At 49.1% G+C, this 18524-nt stretch overlaps 1 protein-coding gene across 4 annotated transcripts in view; it reads left to right on the top strand.

The window, feature by feature from the left end:
• The window catches only part of si:zfos-911d5.4, a 33818-nt gene extending 15664 nt beyond the window's left edge, over positions 1–18154 (top strand). For all 4 annotated transcript variants that reach the window (XM_042315989.1, XM_042315991.1, XM_042315992.1 and 1 more), the window contains exon 8: positions 14465–18154. In XM_042315989.1, coding sequence (XP_042171923.1) covers positions 14465–14632 — 168 coding nt within the window. In that variant the 3' untranslated portion in view covers positions 14633–18154. The remainder of the gene's footprint in view (positions 1–14464) is intronic.
• Positions 18155–18524: the final 370 nt, after the last annotated feature.

Here is an 18524-nt window from a genome sequence, read left to right as displayed (position 1 = left end):
GGAGGATAATGCCTCTGTTTTCTTTACTTGACAACATTACCACAGTCGGTAAGGGATTCTGTGTATTTTCTATGGGTTCTGGTGAGGACATTGGAGAAGGCAGGGAACCATCAGACTCCAGTATGATGGAGGGCAGCGGGCTGTAAATGATGGTCTATATTCGTAGCCCGCTGTTCTCGGGTCGTGTGTGTCCTCTCACTCAGTTGTACTGGTCGGGGCTAGACTAAAAGAGTTTTTGACGGCAGTGCTTCTTGTCTTCACCTCTAGTTAAAAGTGCGATGGTGCATCTCTGCTTCCAGCTCCTAAGCAACTTTGCAGTTTTTTTGTGTGTTTTTATTTCTACAAGCATTTCGCTACACCTGCAATAGCAAAAAGATATGTATGTAACCAATAGTAACGGTTTTCTAGGCGTGACACCAATAGCATTTGATTATGGCACATCTAGGTCTGCAATTAGTTATTTAGCAGACTCTCCAATTCAGAGCCACACTGTAGTTAGCTAGGTGGGACGACCACGTATCACTGTAGTTAGCTAGGTGGGACGACCACGTATCACTGTAGTTAGCTAGGTGGGACGACCACGTATCACTGTAGTTAGCTTATGGCACATCTAGGTGGGCCACACTGTAGTTAGCTAGGTGGGACGACGACCACGTATCACTGTGTAGTTGGGAGGCTGTAGGGCTGGGTGGGACGACCACGTATCACTGTAGTTAGCTAGGTGGGACGACCACGTATCACTGTAGTTAGCTAGGTGGGACGACCACGTATCACTGTAGTTAGCTAGGTGGGACGACCACGTATCACTGTAGTTGGCTGGGTGGGACGACCACGTATCACTGTAGTTGGCTGGGTGGGACGACCACGTATCACTGTAGCTGGCTGGGTGGGACGACCACGTATCACTGTAGCTGGCTGGGTGGGACGACCACCACGTATCACTGTAGCTGGCTGGGTGGGACGACCCACCGCATCACTGTAGCTGGCTGGGTGGGACGACCACCATCACTGTAGCTGGCTGGGTGGGGAAACCACGTATCACTGTAGCTGGCTGGGTGGGACGACCACCACGTATCACTGTAGCTGGCTGGGTGGGACGACCACCACCATGAGCATCAGGTCTTGGCTGGGAGGCAGACGAGATTCGGTACACTGTAGCTGGTCAGGGTTGTCACCACGTCACTGTGGCTGGCGGGTGGGACGACGCCACTGTGGCCCATAGCTTTGGCAGGTCCTGGAGATTACAGCTGCCCACTGTGGCACCTCAGGTCCTGGAGATTACAGCTGCCCTCACTGTGGCCGTTACCTCAGGTCCTGGAGATTACAGCGCCCTCACTGTGGCCGTTACCTCAGGTCCTGGAGATTACAGCTGCCCTCACTGTGGCCGTTACCTCAGGTCCTGGAGATTACAGCTGCCCTCACTGTGGCCGTTACTTCAGGTCCTGGAGATTACAGCTGCCCGCACTGTGGCCGTTACCTCAGGTCCTGGAGATTACAGCTGCCCTCACTGTGGCCGTTACCTCAGGTCCTGGAGATTACAGCTGCCCGCACTGTGGCCGTTACCTCAGGTCCTGGAGATTACAGCTGCCCTCGCTGTGGCCGTTACCTCAGGTCCTGGAGATTACAGCTGCCCTCGCTGTGGCCGTTACCTCAGGTCCTGGAGATTACAGCTGCCCTCGCTGTGGCCGTTACCTCAGGTCCTGGAGATTACAGCTGCCCTCGCTGTGGCCGTTACCTCAGGTCCTGGAGATTACAGCTGCCCTCACTGTGGCCGTTACCTCAGGTCCTGGAGATTACAGCTGCCCTCGCTGTGGCCGTTACCTCAGGTCCTGGAGATTACAGCTGCCCTCACTGTGGCCGTTACCTCAGGTCCTGGAGATTACAGCTGCCCTCACTGTGGCCGTTACCTCAGGTCCTGGAGATTACAGCTGCCCTCACTGTGGCCGTTACCTCAGGTCCTGGAGATTACAGCTGCCCTCACTGTGGCCGCTACCTCACTGTGGCCGCTACCTCACTGTGGCCGCTACCTCACTGTGGCCGTTACCTCAGGTTGTCTTCTGTATTAAGTTTGATAGCAGCGCAATTTTCTGCACTTTCCTCATTTGGAAAAGTTTTCTGAAGAATGTGTTTGGTCCAGTAATAAAACACGAAGCATATATTTTTTTTTTTCAACAGATGAAAATTGTGGTGGAAATTACCATCGTTTTCAGATTTATTTTCTCCATAATTGGAAAAAAGCTCTTCAAAGAAAAGCCAGTGATTTTGAAATTATCTCCAGTGTGTCTAGAAACCCCTTGCCGCAGAGTGTGTAGGAGTCCTCTGCGCTTGTGCAATTACACAAAGACAAGTGCTGCAGAGTCCCAGGTGTCTGTTCTTCGCTATAGCAGTGTAGCACAACGGCACTGTACCTACTCACAGAGCACCAGACCGGTGATGAACGCTACCCTTTTTAATGTAACGGTGGCTAATTAAACTCTGTCGTTCTATTATCTCTGCTGAGCGCCGAGCCACGGTGAAGAGATCCCATGTCCGTCTGTATTGAAGATAACTCAATAGGCCTGGTGGATGTTATTCATCTGTCTACTGTGTATTCAGTCCATCCAGCCCACTCCTCCTCCTTGTAGGACGATGCCATCATTCTCAAGCCCTCTTTTTGTTCATTGGGTGAAACCGTAACATGTGGAAATCCATGTTGTAGATGTAACACAATGGTTAGAAGATGAGGACGTCTGCAGTTGTAGTCAGAATTGACTATTAATATATTTGAATACGTTTTTTAATTTTTTAAATGCCGTCAATTCTTTTTTTTTTTTTTAAATCTTTTTTATTTAACTAGACATGTCTGTTAAGAACACATTCTTATTTACAATGACGGCCTACCGGGGAACAGTGGGTTAACTGCCTTGTTCAGGTGCAGAAACCACTAGGCTACCTCCTACCCACTGTCCAGGGGCCACAGGTCTGTATCGTATCCTACCCACTGTCCAGGGGCCACAGGTCTGTATCGTATCCTACCCACTGTCCAGGGGCCACAGGTCTGTATCGTATCCAACCCACTGTCCAGGGGCCACAGGTCTGTATCGTATCCTACCCACTGTCCAGGGGCCACAGGTCTGTATCGTATCCTACCCACTGTCCAGGGGCCACGGGTCTGTATCGTATCCTACCCACTGTCCAGGGGCCACGGGTCTGGTCCTACCCACTGTCCAGGGGCCACGGGTCTGTATCCTACCCACTGTCCAGGGGCCACGGGTCTGTATCGGTCCAGGGGCCACGGGTCTGTATCGTATCCTACCCACTGTCCAGGGGCCACGGGTCTGTATCGTATCCTACCCACTGTCCAGGGGCCACGGGTCTGTATCGTATCCTACCCACTGTCCAGGGGCCACGGGTCTGTATCGTATCCTACCCACTGTCCAGGGGCCACGGGTCTGTATCGTATCCTACCCACTGTCCAGGGGCCACGGGTCTGTATCGTATCCTACCCACTGTCCAGGGGCCACGGGTCTGTATCGTATCCTACCCACTGTCCAGGGGCCACGGGTCTGTATCGTATCCTACCCACTGTCCAGGGGCCACGGGTCTGTATCGTATCCTACCCACTGTCCAGGGGCCACGGGTCTGTATCGTATCCTACCCACTGTCCAGGGGCCACGGGTCTGTATCCCTACCCACTGTCCAGGGGCCACGGGTCTGTATCGTATCCTACCCACTGTCCAGGGGCCACGGGTCTGTATCCAGGGGCCACGGGTCTGTATCCTACCCACTGTCCAGGGGCCACGGGTCTGTATCGTATCCTACCCACTGTCCAGGGGCCACGGGTCTGTATCGTATCCTACCCACTGTCCAGGGGCCACGGGTCTGTATCGTATCCTACCCACTGTCCAGGGGCCACGGGTCTGTATCGTATCCTACCCACTGTCCAGGGGCCACGGGTCTGTATCGTATCCTACCCACTGTCCAGGGGCCACGGGTCTGTATCGTATCCTACCCACTGTCCAGGGGCCACGGGTCTGTATCGTATCCTACCCACTGTCCAGGGGCCACGGGTCTGTATCGTATCCTACCCACTGTCCAGGGGCCACGGGTCTGTATCGTATCCTACCCACTGTCCAGGGGCCACGGGTCTGTATCGTATCCTACCCACTGTCCAGGGGCCACGGGTCTGTATCGTATCCTACCCACTGTCCAGGGGCCACGGGTCTGTATCCCTACCCACTGTCCAGGGGCCACGGGTCTGTATCGTATCCTACCCACTGTCCAGGGGCCACGGGTCTGTATCGTATCCTACCCACTGTCCAGGGGCCACGGGTCTGTATCGTATCCTACCCACTGTCCAGGGGCCACGGGTCTGTATCGTATCCTACCCACTGTCCAGGGGCCACAGTCACATGCATACTAAAACACTCGTTGTATTGTAACGTTCTGTTATTGCTCTGAGTTGATGTCATCCCCGCAGTTGATTCTCCATTGTCTGTCTATGCGATCTAGTCGTCCTAGGTTACGACTGGCTCCCAAAATGCCACCCTAATACCTATGGGTCCTGGTCAGAAGTAGTGCACTGAATAGGGTGCGGTGTGGGACACACAGCGTAGATTCTAATTCAGAACCCTGTTCCCATCTGTTATGTTGAATCCCACATAAACCAGTTAACAGACACTTTGGCCCATTTCTTTTTTGTGTGTGTCTGTTGTCTTGATAATCAGCCGTTAATAATGCTCAGCATCAATATGCTCTTTTTAAACCCCATTTTGCTTTAGTTAATGGAGTCACAGAGAGGCGGTCAGTGAATGCTCTGGGGGTTAATGACATTAAGACATGTTTGTAAAGGGCTAAATTAAATCAGTCGTAGATTGTAGCTCCGTCAAGTCATGCCAGACAACCAGACAACCCCATTGAAGAAAGAGAGTGGGGGAGAGAGGGGGGGAGGGGGGATTCCTACTCTAACCTCCTCGCAGCAAATGCACTTATGTTGTAGGGACATAAAGTAAGTGGGTCTGGGACGTGAATGGAGCTAAATGGTTATTGGTGCTAGCTGGGTCTCTACTGGCTTCCGGCTGGTCCTGTTATCCCTGTTGCTTCATCGGTTTACGCTGCTGCTGCTACTCTATCGTATATCCTGATGCCTAGTCACCTTACATATCCATCACTACAGTATCCCTGTCACCTTCCCCCTATACATATCCATCACTCCAGTATCCCTGTCACCTTCCCCCTATACATATCCATCACTACAGTATCCCTGTCACCTTCCCCCTATACATATCTACCTCCATCACTCCAGTATCCCTGTACATAGTTAATATGGTACTGACCCTGTATATAGTCACCTTCCCCCTATACATATCTACCTCCATCACTACAGTATCCCTGTACATTGTTAATATGGTACTGACCCTGTATATAGTCACCTTCCCCTATACATATCTACCTCCATCACTACAGTATCCCTGTCACCTTCCCCCTATACATATCCATCACTACAGTATCCCTGTCACCTTCCCCCTATACATATCCATCACTCCAGTATCCCTGTACATTGTTAATATGGTACTGACCCTGTATATAGTCACCTTCCCCCTATACATATCTACCTCCATCACTACAGTATCCCTGTCACCTTCCCCCTATACATATCTACCTCCATCACTACAGTATCCCTGTCACCTTCCCCCTATACACATCTACCTCCATCACTACAGTATCCCTGTCACCTTCCCCCTATACATATCTACCTCCATCACTACAGTATCCCTGTCACCTTCCCCCTATACATATCTACCTCCATCACTACAGTATCCCTGTCACCTTCCCCTATACACATCTACCTCCATCACTACAGTATCCCTGTCACCTTCCCCCTATACACATCTACCTCCATCACTACAGTATCCCTGTCACCTTCCCCCTATACATCTACCTCCATCACTACAGTATCCCTGTCACCTTCCCCCTATACACATCTACCTCCATCACTACAGTATCCCTGTCACCTTCCCCCTATACACATCTACCTCCATCACTACAGTATCCCTGTCACCTTCCCCCTATACACATCTACCTCCATCACTACAGTATCCCTGTCACCTTCCCCCTATACACATCTACCTCCATCACTACAGTATCCCTGTACATTGTTGATAGAAACTGGGGTTCAAGACTGACCTCCAGTCTTCATGGATCACCAGGCTGACCTCCAGTCTACATGGAGGAGATTACTGAGTAGTGTGGGTCATCAGGCTGACCTCCAGGCTACATGGAGATTACTGACTAGTTTGGTTCATCAGACTGACCCCCAGTCTTCATTGAGGAGATTACTGAGTAGTTTGGTTCATCAGACTGACCTCCAGTCTTCATGGTTCATCAGACTGACCCCCAGTCTTCATTGAGGAGATTACTGAGTAGTTTGGTTCATCAGACTGACCTCCAGTCTTCATGGTTCATCAGACTGACCTCCAGTCTTCATGGTTCATCAGACTGACCTCCAGTCTTCATGGTTCATCAGACTGACCTCCAGTCTTCATGGTTCATCAGACTGACCTCCAGTCTTCATGGTTCATCAGACTGACCTCCAGTCTTCATGGTTCATCAGACTGACCTCCAGTCTACATGGAGGAGATTACTGAGTAGTTTGGTTCATCAGGCTGACCTCCAGGCTACATGGAGGAGATTACTGAGTAGTTTGGTTCATCAGACTGACCCCCAGTCTTCATGGATCACCAGGCTGACCCCAGTCTACATGGATCACCAGGCTGGTCTCACCAGGCTGACTGACCCCAGTCTTGGATCACCAGGCTGACTGACCCCCAGTCTACATGGATCACCAGGCTGACTGACCCCCAGTCTACATGGATCACCAGGCTGACTGACCCCCAGTCTTGGTTCACCAGGCTGACCTCCAGTCTTCATGGAGGAGATTACTGAGTAGTTTGGTTCATCAGACTGACCCCCAGTCTTCATGGATCACCAGGCTGACCCCCAGTCTTCATGGATCACCAGGCTGACCCCAGTCTACATGGATCACCAGGCTGACCCCCAGTTTGGTTCACCAGGCTGACCCCCAGTCTACATGGATCACCAGGCTCACCCCCAGTCTACATGGATCACCAGGCTCACCCCCAGTCTACATGGATCACCAGGCTGACCCCCAGTCTTCGTGGAGGAGATTACTGAGTAGTTTGGTTCATCAGGCTGACCTCCAGTCTACATGGAGAGATTACTGAGTAGTTTGGCTCATCAGGCTGACCTTCAGGCTACATGGAGATTACTGAGTAGTTTGGTTCATCAGGCTGACCTCCAGGCTACATGGAGATTACTGACTAGTTTGGTTCATCAGACTGACCCCCAGTCTTCATGGATCACCAGGCTGACCCCCAGTCTACATGGATCACCAGGCTGACCCCCAGTCTACATGGATCACCAGGCTGACCCCCAGTCTACATGGATCACCAGGCTGACCCCCAGTCTACATGGATCACCAGGCTGACCCCCAGTCTACATGGATCACCAGGCTGACCCCCAGTCTACATGGATCACCAGGCTGACTGACCCCAGTCTACATGGATCACCAGGCTGACTGACCCCCAGTCTAGGATCACCAGGCTGACTGACCCCAGTCTACATGGATCACCAGGCTGACTGACACCCAGTCTACATGGATCACCAGGCTGACTGACACCCAGTCTACATGGATCACCAGGCTGACTGACCTCCAGTCTTCATGGAGGAGATTACTGAGTAGTTTGGTTCATCAGACTGACCCCCAGTCTTCATGGATCACCAGGCTGACCCCCAGTCTTCATGGATCACCAGGCTGACCCCAGTCTACATGGATCACCAGGCTCACCCCCAGTCTACATGGATCACCAGGCTGACTGACCCCAGTCTACATGGATCACCAGGCTGACTGACCCCAGTCTACATGGATCACCAGGCTGACTGACCTCCAGTCTTCATGGAGGAGATTACTGAGTAGTTTGGTTCATCAGACTGACCCCCAGTCTTCATGGATCACCAGGCTGACCCCAGTCTACATGGATCACCAGGCTCACCCCAGTCTACATGGATCACCAGGCTCACCCCCAGTCTTCATGGATCACCAGGCTCACCCCCAGTCTTGGATCACCAGACTGACCCCCAGTCTTCATGGATCACCAGGCTGACCCCCAGTCTACATGGATCACCAGGCTGGCTGACCCCCAGTCTTCATGGATCACCAGGCTGACTGACCCCCAGTCTTCATGGAGGAGATTACTGAGTAGTTTGGTTCACCAGGCTGACTGACCCCCAGTCTTCATGGAGGATATTACTGAGTAGTTTGGGTCATCAGGCTGACCCCCAGTCTTGAAGTTATTGAGGGATGATGTTTTGGCAATGTGGAGATGATAGTTGTAGTGTATGGTACCTCCTGTATCTGATAGAGAATTGACTGTGTGGAGATGATAGTTCTAGTGTATGGTACCTCCAGTATCTGATAGAGAATTGACTGTGTGGAGATGATAGTTGTAGTGTATGGTACCTCCTGTATCTGATAGAGAATTGACTGTGTGGAGATGATAGTTCTAGTGTATGGTACCTCCTGTATCTGATAGAGAATTGACTGTGTGGAGATGATAGTTCTAGTGTATGGTACCTCCAGTATCTGATAGAGAATTGACTGTGTGGAGATGATAGTTCTAGTGTATGGTACCTCCTGTATCTGATAGAGAATTGACTGTGTGGAGATGATAGTTCTAGTGTATGGTACCTCCAGTATCTGATAGAGAATTGACTGTGTGGAGATGATAGTTGTAGTGTATGGTACCTCCTGTATCTGATAGAGAATTGACTGTGTGGAGATGATAGTTAAACTGTCTGGGACCTGGTAGAATCCATTGAAGGGTTTAAGGTAAACTGTCTGGGACCTGGTAGAATCCATTGAAGGGTTTAAGGTAAACTGTCTGGGACCTGGTAGAATCCATTGAAGGGTTTAAGGTAAACTGTCTGGGACCTGGTAGAATCCATTGAAGGGTTTAAGGTAAACTGTCTGGGACCTGGTAGAATCCATTGAAGGGTTTAAGGTAAACTGTCTGGGACCTGGTAGAATCCATTGAAGGGTTTAGGTAAACTGAACCATTTAGAAAATGTGTCCATACCTGAGTTGGCTTCATTAATTAGTGAATCAAAATTATTGTGATTTAAAATCAAATTGGTATCCTCAGCAAAGAGAAAGGGAAGTATGATAGAAGACTCAGCAGCAATGTCATTGATAGAGATTTAGGAATAACAAAGGTCAGATTATATAATCCCACAGGGACACCAGTCTCCATTCAGAGAAGATAGCAAAGGTCAGATTATAGAAACCTACAGGGACACCAGTCTCCATTCAGAGAAGATAGCAAAGGTCAGATTATATAATCCCACAGGGACACCAGTCTCCATTCAGAGAAGATAGCAAAGTCAGATTATAGAAACCTACAGGGACACCAGTCTCCATTCAGAGAAGATAGCAAAGGTCAGATTATAGAAACCTACAGGGACACCACAGGGACACCAGTCTCCATTGAGAGAAGATAACCAAGGTCAGATTATAGAATCCCACAGGGACACCAGTCTCCATTCAGAGAAGATAACTCACTGTCAGACATTGACAACAGAAGTCATTTCCCTCAAAGGAAAGTGAGCTGTCTGTCGTCAGGACTTGTGACACACCAGACAGTAAGTAAAGAACAGAGAAAAGGAGTTGTCTCGTTGAAATGTGAGGGACTTGTGAGGGCTGGATGAAGTCATCCTGACAAGTCATCCCCTGACACACAAAATAAGAGAGGGAGGAGATGGTTAGATCTTTTGTGTGACTCCCTCCCTTCACCCACAGGGCTCTGTGCTCTCAGTGGAGGCTCACACACAGGCCTCTTCTATCCCTCTCCCCATCTCCCCTCTCCGTGCCTGGACCAGGTACAACCCCCTGAGGTCTTCTCTGGTGGTAATACCTGTAACTCTAGACAGAGACCAAATCAGAGGGAGAAGGAGTTATACCATATCAAACCTTTTTTATTTAGCTAGGTAGTTAAAGAACAAATTCTTATTTACAATGACGGCCTACCCTGGTCAAACCCTAACTCGGATGACGCTGGGCCGATTGGGCGTCCCATAGGGCAGCGCACAATCACGGCCGGTTGTGATACAGCCTGGAATCGAACCAGGGTCTGTAGTGACGCTAGGACAAAGTTGTGAGTGGACTGGGGTTCATATAGCCTGGGGGGGGTGTATAATGTAGCCTGGGTGCCAGTCTGTTCCTGCTCTCTTGCCAACTCCTTATGGAACTGTCATGCCAGACATTGGATTGACAATAATAGTAGGCAAGAGCACAAACAGATCTGGGGGCTGGCGAGATCAGATCTTCCTGACTGATGTCTTGATGTTGCTTCAATATATCTGCATACTTTCTCTTTCCTCATGATGCCATCTATTTTGTGAAGTGCACCAGTCCCTCCTGCAGCACAGCACCCCCACAACATGATGCTGCCACCATCGTGTTTCACAGATGGGATGATGTTCTTCGGCTTGCAAGCCTGCATCTTTCCCTCCAAATATAACGAAGGTCATTATGGCCAAACAGTTCTATTTTTGTTTCATCAGACCAGAGGACATTTCTCCAAAAAGTGTGATCTTCGTCCCCATGTGCAGTTACAAACTGTAGTCTAGCTTTATGGTGGTTTTGGAGCAGTGGCTTCTTCTTTGCTGAGCGGCCTTTCAGGTTATGTTGATATATGACTTGTTTTACTGTGGATATAGATACTTTTGTACCTGTTTCCTACAGCATCTTCACAAGGTCCTTTGCTGTTGTTCTGGGATTGATTTGCACTTTTCGCCCCAAAGTACGTTCATCTCTAGGAGACAGAACCTGTCTCCTTCCTGAGTGGTATGACGGCTGCGTGGTCCCATGGTGTTTATACTTGCGTACTATTGTTTGTACAGATGAATGTGGTACCTTCAGGCATTTGGAAACTGCTCCCAAGGATGAACCAGACTTGTGGAGGTCTACAATTTTTGGGGGGAGGTCTTTGCTTGACATCATGGGAAAATCAAAAGAAATCAGCAAAGAGAATTGAGTTTGAAGGTAGGCCTTGAAATACATCCACAGGTACATCTCCAATTGACTCAAATGATGTCAATTAGCCTATCAGAAGCTTCTAAAGCCATGACGTTTTCTTGAATTTTCCAAGCTGTTTAAAGGCACAGTCAACTTAGTGTATGTAAACTTCTGACCCACTGGAATTGTGATACAGTGAAGTAATCTCTGTAAACAATTGTTTGAAAAATGACTTGTCATTCACAAGTAATGTCCTAACCGACTTGCCAAAACTATAGTTTGTTAACAAATGTGTGTAGTGGTTGAAAACGAAAAACAACCTAAGTGTATGTAAGCGTCCGACTAGCGCGTCCGACTAGCGCGTCCGACTAGCGCGTCCGACTAGCGCGTCCGACTAGCGCGTCCGACTAGCGCGTCCGACTAGCGCGTCCGACTAGCGCGTCCGACTAGCGCGTCCGACTAGCGCGTCCGACTAGCGCGTCCGACTAGCGCGTCCGACTAGCGCACACAGGTCGCAGTGGTGGGTATTAAGGGGGTTTGGTAACAAAGACTGCATCCAGTTTGCTGAGTAGACTATTGGAAGCTATTTTGTACATGACATCGCCGAAGTCGAGGATCGGTAGGATAGTCAGTTTTACTAGGGTAAGTTTGGCGGCGTGAGTGAAGGAGGCTTTGTTGCGGAATAGAAAGCCGATTCTAGATTTGATTTGAGATGTTTGATATGAGTCTGGAAGGAGAGTTTACAGTCTAGCCAGACACCTAGGTACTTATAGATTGTCCACATATTCAAGGTCGGAACCATCCAGGGTGGTGATGCTGGTCAGGCGTGCGGGTGCAGTCAGCGAACGGTTGAAAAGCATGCATTTGGTTTTACTAGCGTTTAAGAGCAGTTGGAGGCCACGGAAGGAGTGTTGTATGGCATTGAAGCTCGTTTGGAGGTTAGATAGCACAGTGTCCAAGGAGGGGCCGGAAGTATACAAAATGGTGTCGTCTGCGTAGAGGTGGATCAGGGAATCGCCCGCAGCAAGAGCAACATCATTGATATATACAGAGAAAAGAGTCGGCCCGAGAATTGAACCCTGTGGCACCCCCATAGACTGCCAGAGGACCGGACAGCATGCCCTCCGATTTGACACACTGAACTCTGTCTGCAAAGTAGTTGGTGAACCAGGCAAGGCAGTCATCAGAAAAACCGAGGCTACTGAGTCTGCCGATAAGAATATGGTGATTGACAGAGTCGAAAGCCTTGGCAAGGTCGATGAAGACGGCTGCACAGTACTGTCTTTTATCGATGGCGGTTATGATATCGTTTAGTACCTTGAGCGTGGCTGAGGTGCACCCGTGACCGGCTCGGAAACCAGATTGCACAGCGGAGAAGGTATGGTGGGATTCGAGATGGTCAGTGACCTGTTTGTTGACTTGGCTTTCGAAGACCTTAGATGGGCAGGGCAGGATCGATATAGGTCTGTAACAGTTTGGGTCCAGGGTGTCTCCCCCTTTGAAGAGGGGGATGACTGCGGCAGCTTTCCAATCCTTGGGAATCTCAGACGATATGAAAGAGAGGTTGAACAGGCTGGTAATAGGGGTTGCGACAATGGCGGCGGATAGTTTCAGAAATAGAGGGTCATATAAATATAGGGAACCTGGAGAGGCTTGGGCGAGTAGCTGCGGGGGGGCGGAGCTGTTGGCCGAGGTTGGAGTAGCCAGGCGGAAGGCATGGCCAGCCGTTGAGAAATGCTTGTTGAAGTTTTCGATAATCATGGATTTATCGTTGGTGACCGTGTTACCTAGCCTCAGTGCAGTGGGCAGCTGGGAGGAGGTGCTCTTGTTCTCCATGGACTTCAGTGTCCCAGAACTTTTTGGAGTTGGAGCTACAGGATGCAAATTTCTGCCTGAAGAAGCTGGCCTTTGCTTTCCTGACTGACTGCGTGTATTGGTTCCTGACTTCCCTGAACAGTTGCATATCGCAGGGACTATTCGATGCTATTGCAGTCCGCCACAGGATGTTTTTGTGCTGGTCGAGGGCAGTCAGGTCTGGAGTGAACCAAGGGCTATATCTGTTCTTAGTTCTGCATTTTTTGAACGGAGCATGCTTATCTAAAATGGTGAGGAAGTTACTTTTAAAGAATGACCAGGCTTCCTCAACTGACGGGATGAGGTCAATGTCCTTCCAGGATACCCGGGCCAGGTCGATTAGAAAGGCCTGCTCACAGAAGTGTTTTAGGGAGCGTTTGACAGTGATGAGGGGTGGTCGTTTGACTGCGGCTCCATAGCGGATACAGGTAATGAGGCAGTGATCGCTGAGATCCTGGTTGAAGACAGCGGAGGTGTATTTGGAGGGCCAGTTGGTCAGGATGACGTCTATGAGGGTGCCCTTGTTTACAGATTTAGGGTTGACCTGGTGGGTTCCTTGATGATTTGTGTGAGATTGAGGGCATCTAGCTTAGAATGTAGGACTGCCGGGGTGTTAAGCATATCCCAGTTTAGGTCACCTAACAGAACAAACTCTGAAGCTAGATGGGGGGCGATCAATTCACAAATGGTGTCCAGGGCACAGCTGGGAGCTGGGGGATCGGTAGCAGGCGGCAACAGTGAGAGACTTATTTCTGGAGAGAGTAATTTTTTTAATTAGTAGTTCGAACTGTTTGGGTATGGACCTGGAAAGTATGACATTACTTTGCAGGCTATCTCTGCAGTAGACTGCAACTCCTCCCCTTTTGGCAGTTCTATCTTGACAAAAAATGTTATAGTGGGGTATGGAAATCTCCGAATTTTTGGTGGCCTTCCTGAGCCAGGATTCAGACACGGCAAGGACATCAGGGTTAGCAGAGAGTAAAACAAACTTAGGGAGGAGGCTTCTTTGATTCAATCTGATAGCGGGATATAGGCCTTGGGTCATTTTCTGATTGAGCTGATATATGCAGCGTTTAGCGTGAATGATCTCCTCCACCAAGGCCTTTCTAAGCCATAATGTCAAAGCCATAATGTCAATCTACCATCTGATTGAGTCCCGGACCAGTGATTTTGTTTCATCCTCCTTTTCTCTGCTTCCTGCCACCCCCACCCCCCCAGATAAGAAGCGACAGCTTGTCAGTATAGCTAGAGGTCAGAGGTGTCTGTAGAGGTATAGACCCGAGGTCACAGTCCCCACTGACCCCTGAGAGAGGTCAGACTGTCAGAGACCGCCAAGCCAGACTGACCACCATAACTTTACAAACAAACAATACTTCCTTTCTTTTCTTCTTTTTTTCACAAAAATGTTTTTGTTTTTGAAATTTGATGGAGCTTTACACGTGGAGGACCACTGTTTTTGTATGTACATTTAAAAAAAAGATTTCTCTCCTAAACGAACGGTGACTACTTATCTCACATCTCCTCTGTCCTCCCCTGTAGGTGACGGTGAAGATGTATAAACGTGGAGCTCCAGGCTGGCTGGGGAAGCCCCTGACGTCCACCAGCACCATCCCCCACAACACACAGGTCATCTTCCGGATCAACGGAGAGGAAACGGACGCCAGGATCCCCGCTAACACCATCCAAAGCATCACACTCAGCATATGACTTTTTTTACCCTTGGTTACGGCCCAAATGTCACCCTATATAGTACACTACTTTTAGTGCGCTGGTATATGGACTAGGGTGCCACTTTGGGATCCATCACAGACAGTGGATCTGTATGAGAAACAAGCCTGTTCTCCACGGTCTGCAGGTTTTAGGTGTGTGTGTGTGTGTGCAGTTTTCTAAACTACCAGGTTAGGTATCTGTTGAATCAGACTCTATTTAAACTAGTTTTTTGGCCCTTAAGACCAGAAGGGCAAAGGGATTGTTGGTAACTGAAGGACCCTGTAGTCCGGCTTCAGGGACCTCCTCCTATACTAGTTATCACACAACAATAACAATATATACCTGCTGTTTTTAATTATGTATATGAGTACCTTTTTATCACATGGATCACTTAGTTGTGCTCCACAGCCTCCTGCAGGCCACCAAACATCCCTCACCCACAGCCTCCTGCAGGCCACCAAACATCCCACAGCCTCCTGCAGGCCACCAAACATCCTCAACCACAGCCTCCTGCAGGCCACCAAACATCCCTCACCCACAGCCTCCTGCAGGCCACCAAACATCCTCAACCACAGCCTCCTGCAGGCCACCAAACATCCTCACCCACAGCCTCCTGCAGGCCACCAAACATCCCTCACCCACAGCCTCCTGCAGGCCACCAAACATCCCTCAACCACAGCCTCCTGCAGGCCACCAAACATCCCTCACCCACAGCCTCCTGCAGGCCACCAAACATCCCTCACCCACAGCCTCCTGCAGGCCACCAAACATCCCTCACCCACAGCCTCCTGCAGGCCACCAAACATCCCTCACCCACAGCCTCCTGCAGGCCACCAAACATCCCTCACCCACAGCCTCCTGCAGGCCACCAAACATCCCACAGCCTCCTGCAGGCCACCAAACATCCTCAACCACAGCTCCACTTGTCACCCTGTAGTCAAACCATTGTTATGCTGAAAATCTGTTTCATAATCAGCACTTAGCCTAATGTAAACTTCCCCCGTTCACACACCGACTCGCCTTGTTCCATCCGCGGTGGCCTGTCATACTCAACGACAATATTATGTTAATGGAGATGGTTCAGAACAATTAGCCTGATTAAATGTACTCTTGTTTTGAATGATAATTCTAGTGTCTGGCCCCTGCCACTAACGTAGACGTTAACTAGCCGTTATGTCAGTTGGTTTGATTGTCACCCACTACATGGTTCAGCTGCGGAGTGTGTACCTGACGTGCTAATTGTTAGTTTAAAAACCGCTGCCCCTTTAGTGTTAATGAGGGCTGGGGAAGGTACCTGTATTACTGACTGGCCCCTTAGTGTTACCTGTATTACTGACTGGCCCCTTAGTGTTACCTGTATTACTGACTGGCCCCTTAGTGTTACCTGTATTACTGACTGGCCCCTTACCTGTATTACTGACTGGCCCCTTAGTGTTACCTGTATTACTGACTGGCCCCTTAGTGTTAATGAGGGCTGGGGAAGGTACCTGTATTACTGACTGGCCCCTTAGTGTTAATGAGGGCTGGGGAAGGTACCTGTATTACTGACTGGCCCCTTAGTGTTACCTGTATTACTGACTGGCCCCTTAGTGTTAATGAGCGCTGGGGAAGGTACCTGGTATTACTGACTGGCCCCTTAGTGTTACCTGTATTACTGACTGGCCCCTTAGTGTTAATGAGGGCTGGGGAAGGTACCTGGTATTACTGACTGGCCCCTTAGTGTTAATGAGGGCTGGGGAAGGTACCTGTATTACTGACTGGCCCTTAGTGTTACCTATATTACTGACTGGCCCCTTAGTGTTAATGAGGTCTGGGGAAGGTACCTGTATTACTGACTGGCCCCTTAGTGTTAATGAGGTCTGGGGAAGGTACCTGTATTACTGACTGGCCCCTTAGTGTTAATGGGGGCTGGGGAAGGTACCTGTATTACTGACTGGCCCCTTAGTGTTAATGAGGGCTGGGGAAGGTACCTGTATTACTGACTGGCCCCTTAGTGTTAATGAGGGCTGGGGAAGGTACCTGTATTACTGACTGGCCCTTAGTGTTACCTGTATTACTGACTGGCCCCTTAGTGTTAATGAGGGCTGGGGAAGGTACCTGTATTACTGGCGGTTTTGGTTGGACGGCTGAATTGGTTTGATGGCGAGTGGCAAAGTCTGTTTTTCCTGAGTTTCTGTAAGGTTTTTTTTTGGGGGGGGGGACAATTATGCTCTTCTCTCAAGAGGATCTTCAAGAGCGCACGTGTTCAGACCCAAACCTGTGTTCAAATACTATTTTAAAATACTTTTCAGTACTTTAGCTGTGCTTGATTTGAGCTTGCCTGTTTCAATAGAAAAGTCCCAAAAGTACAAACCTGGCACTCCAGGCAGGCTTAAGCAAATGCTTGAAGTATTTGAAAGATTTTCAAATAGTATTTGAACCCAGTTCTGGCTCAACCAGGCTTGCCCAGTACCATTTTAATTCCTAGCTTTTAGTGGCACGACCTGTCACTCCACTGCTTTGCTAACAGCTAGCAATTGTATTTACTGTGTCTGGTGTTGGGCCTAAATAATGTTATTTCTACCAGGATATCAGTGCCTTGAGCTAATTCAGGAGGGAAATCTCTGTGGCATCTCGCTGACTAGCATCTCTCTCTACCTGAAACGACACCATACTCCACTCCAGCTCCTCACTTTCCCAAAGGTCTGTTTTTCTACATGTGCCTGGGGGTTAGGATGTTTGTTGGGTGTGGGAGCACTGAGCAGCACTACCCCCATATATATATATATATAATACCTACTCTCTATTCTCAGTGAAACCGTGGTTGCCTTGGGGGAGCCATTTTTCCAAGCCGTTTTTAATGGTTTGTGTGTTTTTGTTTTATACCTATCGGGTGTGCATTCAGAATGGATGTGTCTTGTGTTTTAATATGTAACTATACCTACGTCTTACTTTCTGAATGTGCCGTTGGACTTTGATATATGTTCTCCTACTCGGCCGACTCAATGGTGCGTTCTCAGGAAAATGTATCTTTTTGAGACCCTATCCTCCAACTAGTTTTACAAAGACAGTAGACCTGCTGTGGGACTCTAAAAGGAGCTCTACAGTAGACCTGCTGTGGGACTCTAAAAGGAGCTCTACAGTAGACCTGCTGTGGGACTCTAAAAGGAGATCTACAGTAGACCTGCTGTGGGACTCTAAAAGGAGATCTACAGTAGACCTGCTGTGGGACTCTAAAAGGAGATCTACAGTAGACCTGCTGTGGGACTCTAAAAGGAGATCTACAGTAGACCTGCTGTGGGACTCTAAAAGGAGATCTACAGTAGGTTTGCAGATTATACTGAACATTTTTAAAAACAGTCTTGACAATACTACAAGCACCATTTTGTATTCAAAGGCATAATTAAGCCATACTCTGCATGCTTATTTTACCATTTATATATTTTTTTTTATAGAAATCTTTAGTGATTTTATTAAATGATCTATTCAAATGTTTGTACTATGATGTTTTAAAAATAAAATGGTGTGAGAGAAATCTAATCTTGGTAGTGTATCCTGAAGTCTCTCTCTCGGTACATGCACATCTCTGCACTCATCACAACTACACTGAATAAACATATAAAATGCAACATGTGAAGTGTTGGTCCCGTGTCTCAGCAACGTGTGAAGTGTTGGTCCCGTGTTTCAGCAACGTGTGAAGTGTTGGTCCCGTGTCTCAGCAACGTGTGAAGTGTTGGTCCCGTGTCTCAGCAACGTGTGAAGTGTTGGTCCCGTGTCTCAGCAACGTGTGAAGTGTTGGTCCCGTGTCTCAGCAACGTGTGAAGTGTTGGTCCCATGTCTCAGCAACGTGTGAAGTGTTGGTCCCGTGTCTCAGCAACGTGTGAAGTGTTGGTCCCGTGTCTCAGCAACG

This window comes from Oncorhynchus tshawytscha, unplaced genomic scaffold (genome assembly GCF_018296145.1).
Source record: "Oncorhynchus tshawytscha isolate Ot180627B unplaced genomic scaffold, Otsh_v2.0 Un_contig_276_pilon_pilon, whole genome shotgun sequence".
Taxonomy (NCBI): domain Eukaryota; kingdom Metazoa; phylum Chordata; class Actinopteri; order Salmoniformes; family Salmonidae; genus Oncorhynchus; species Oncorhynchus tshawytscha.
The sequence above is the reverse complement of the archived record's forward strand: the minus strand, read 5'-3'. Positions and strand labels throughout refer to the sequence as shown.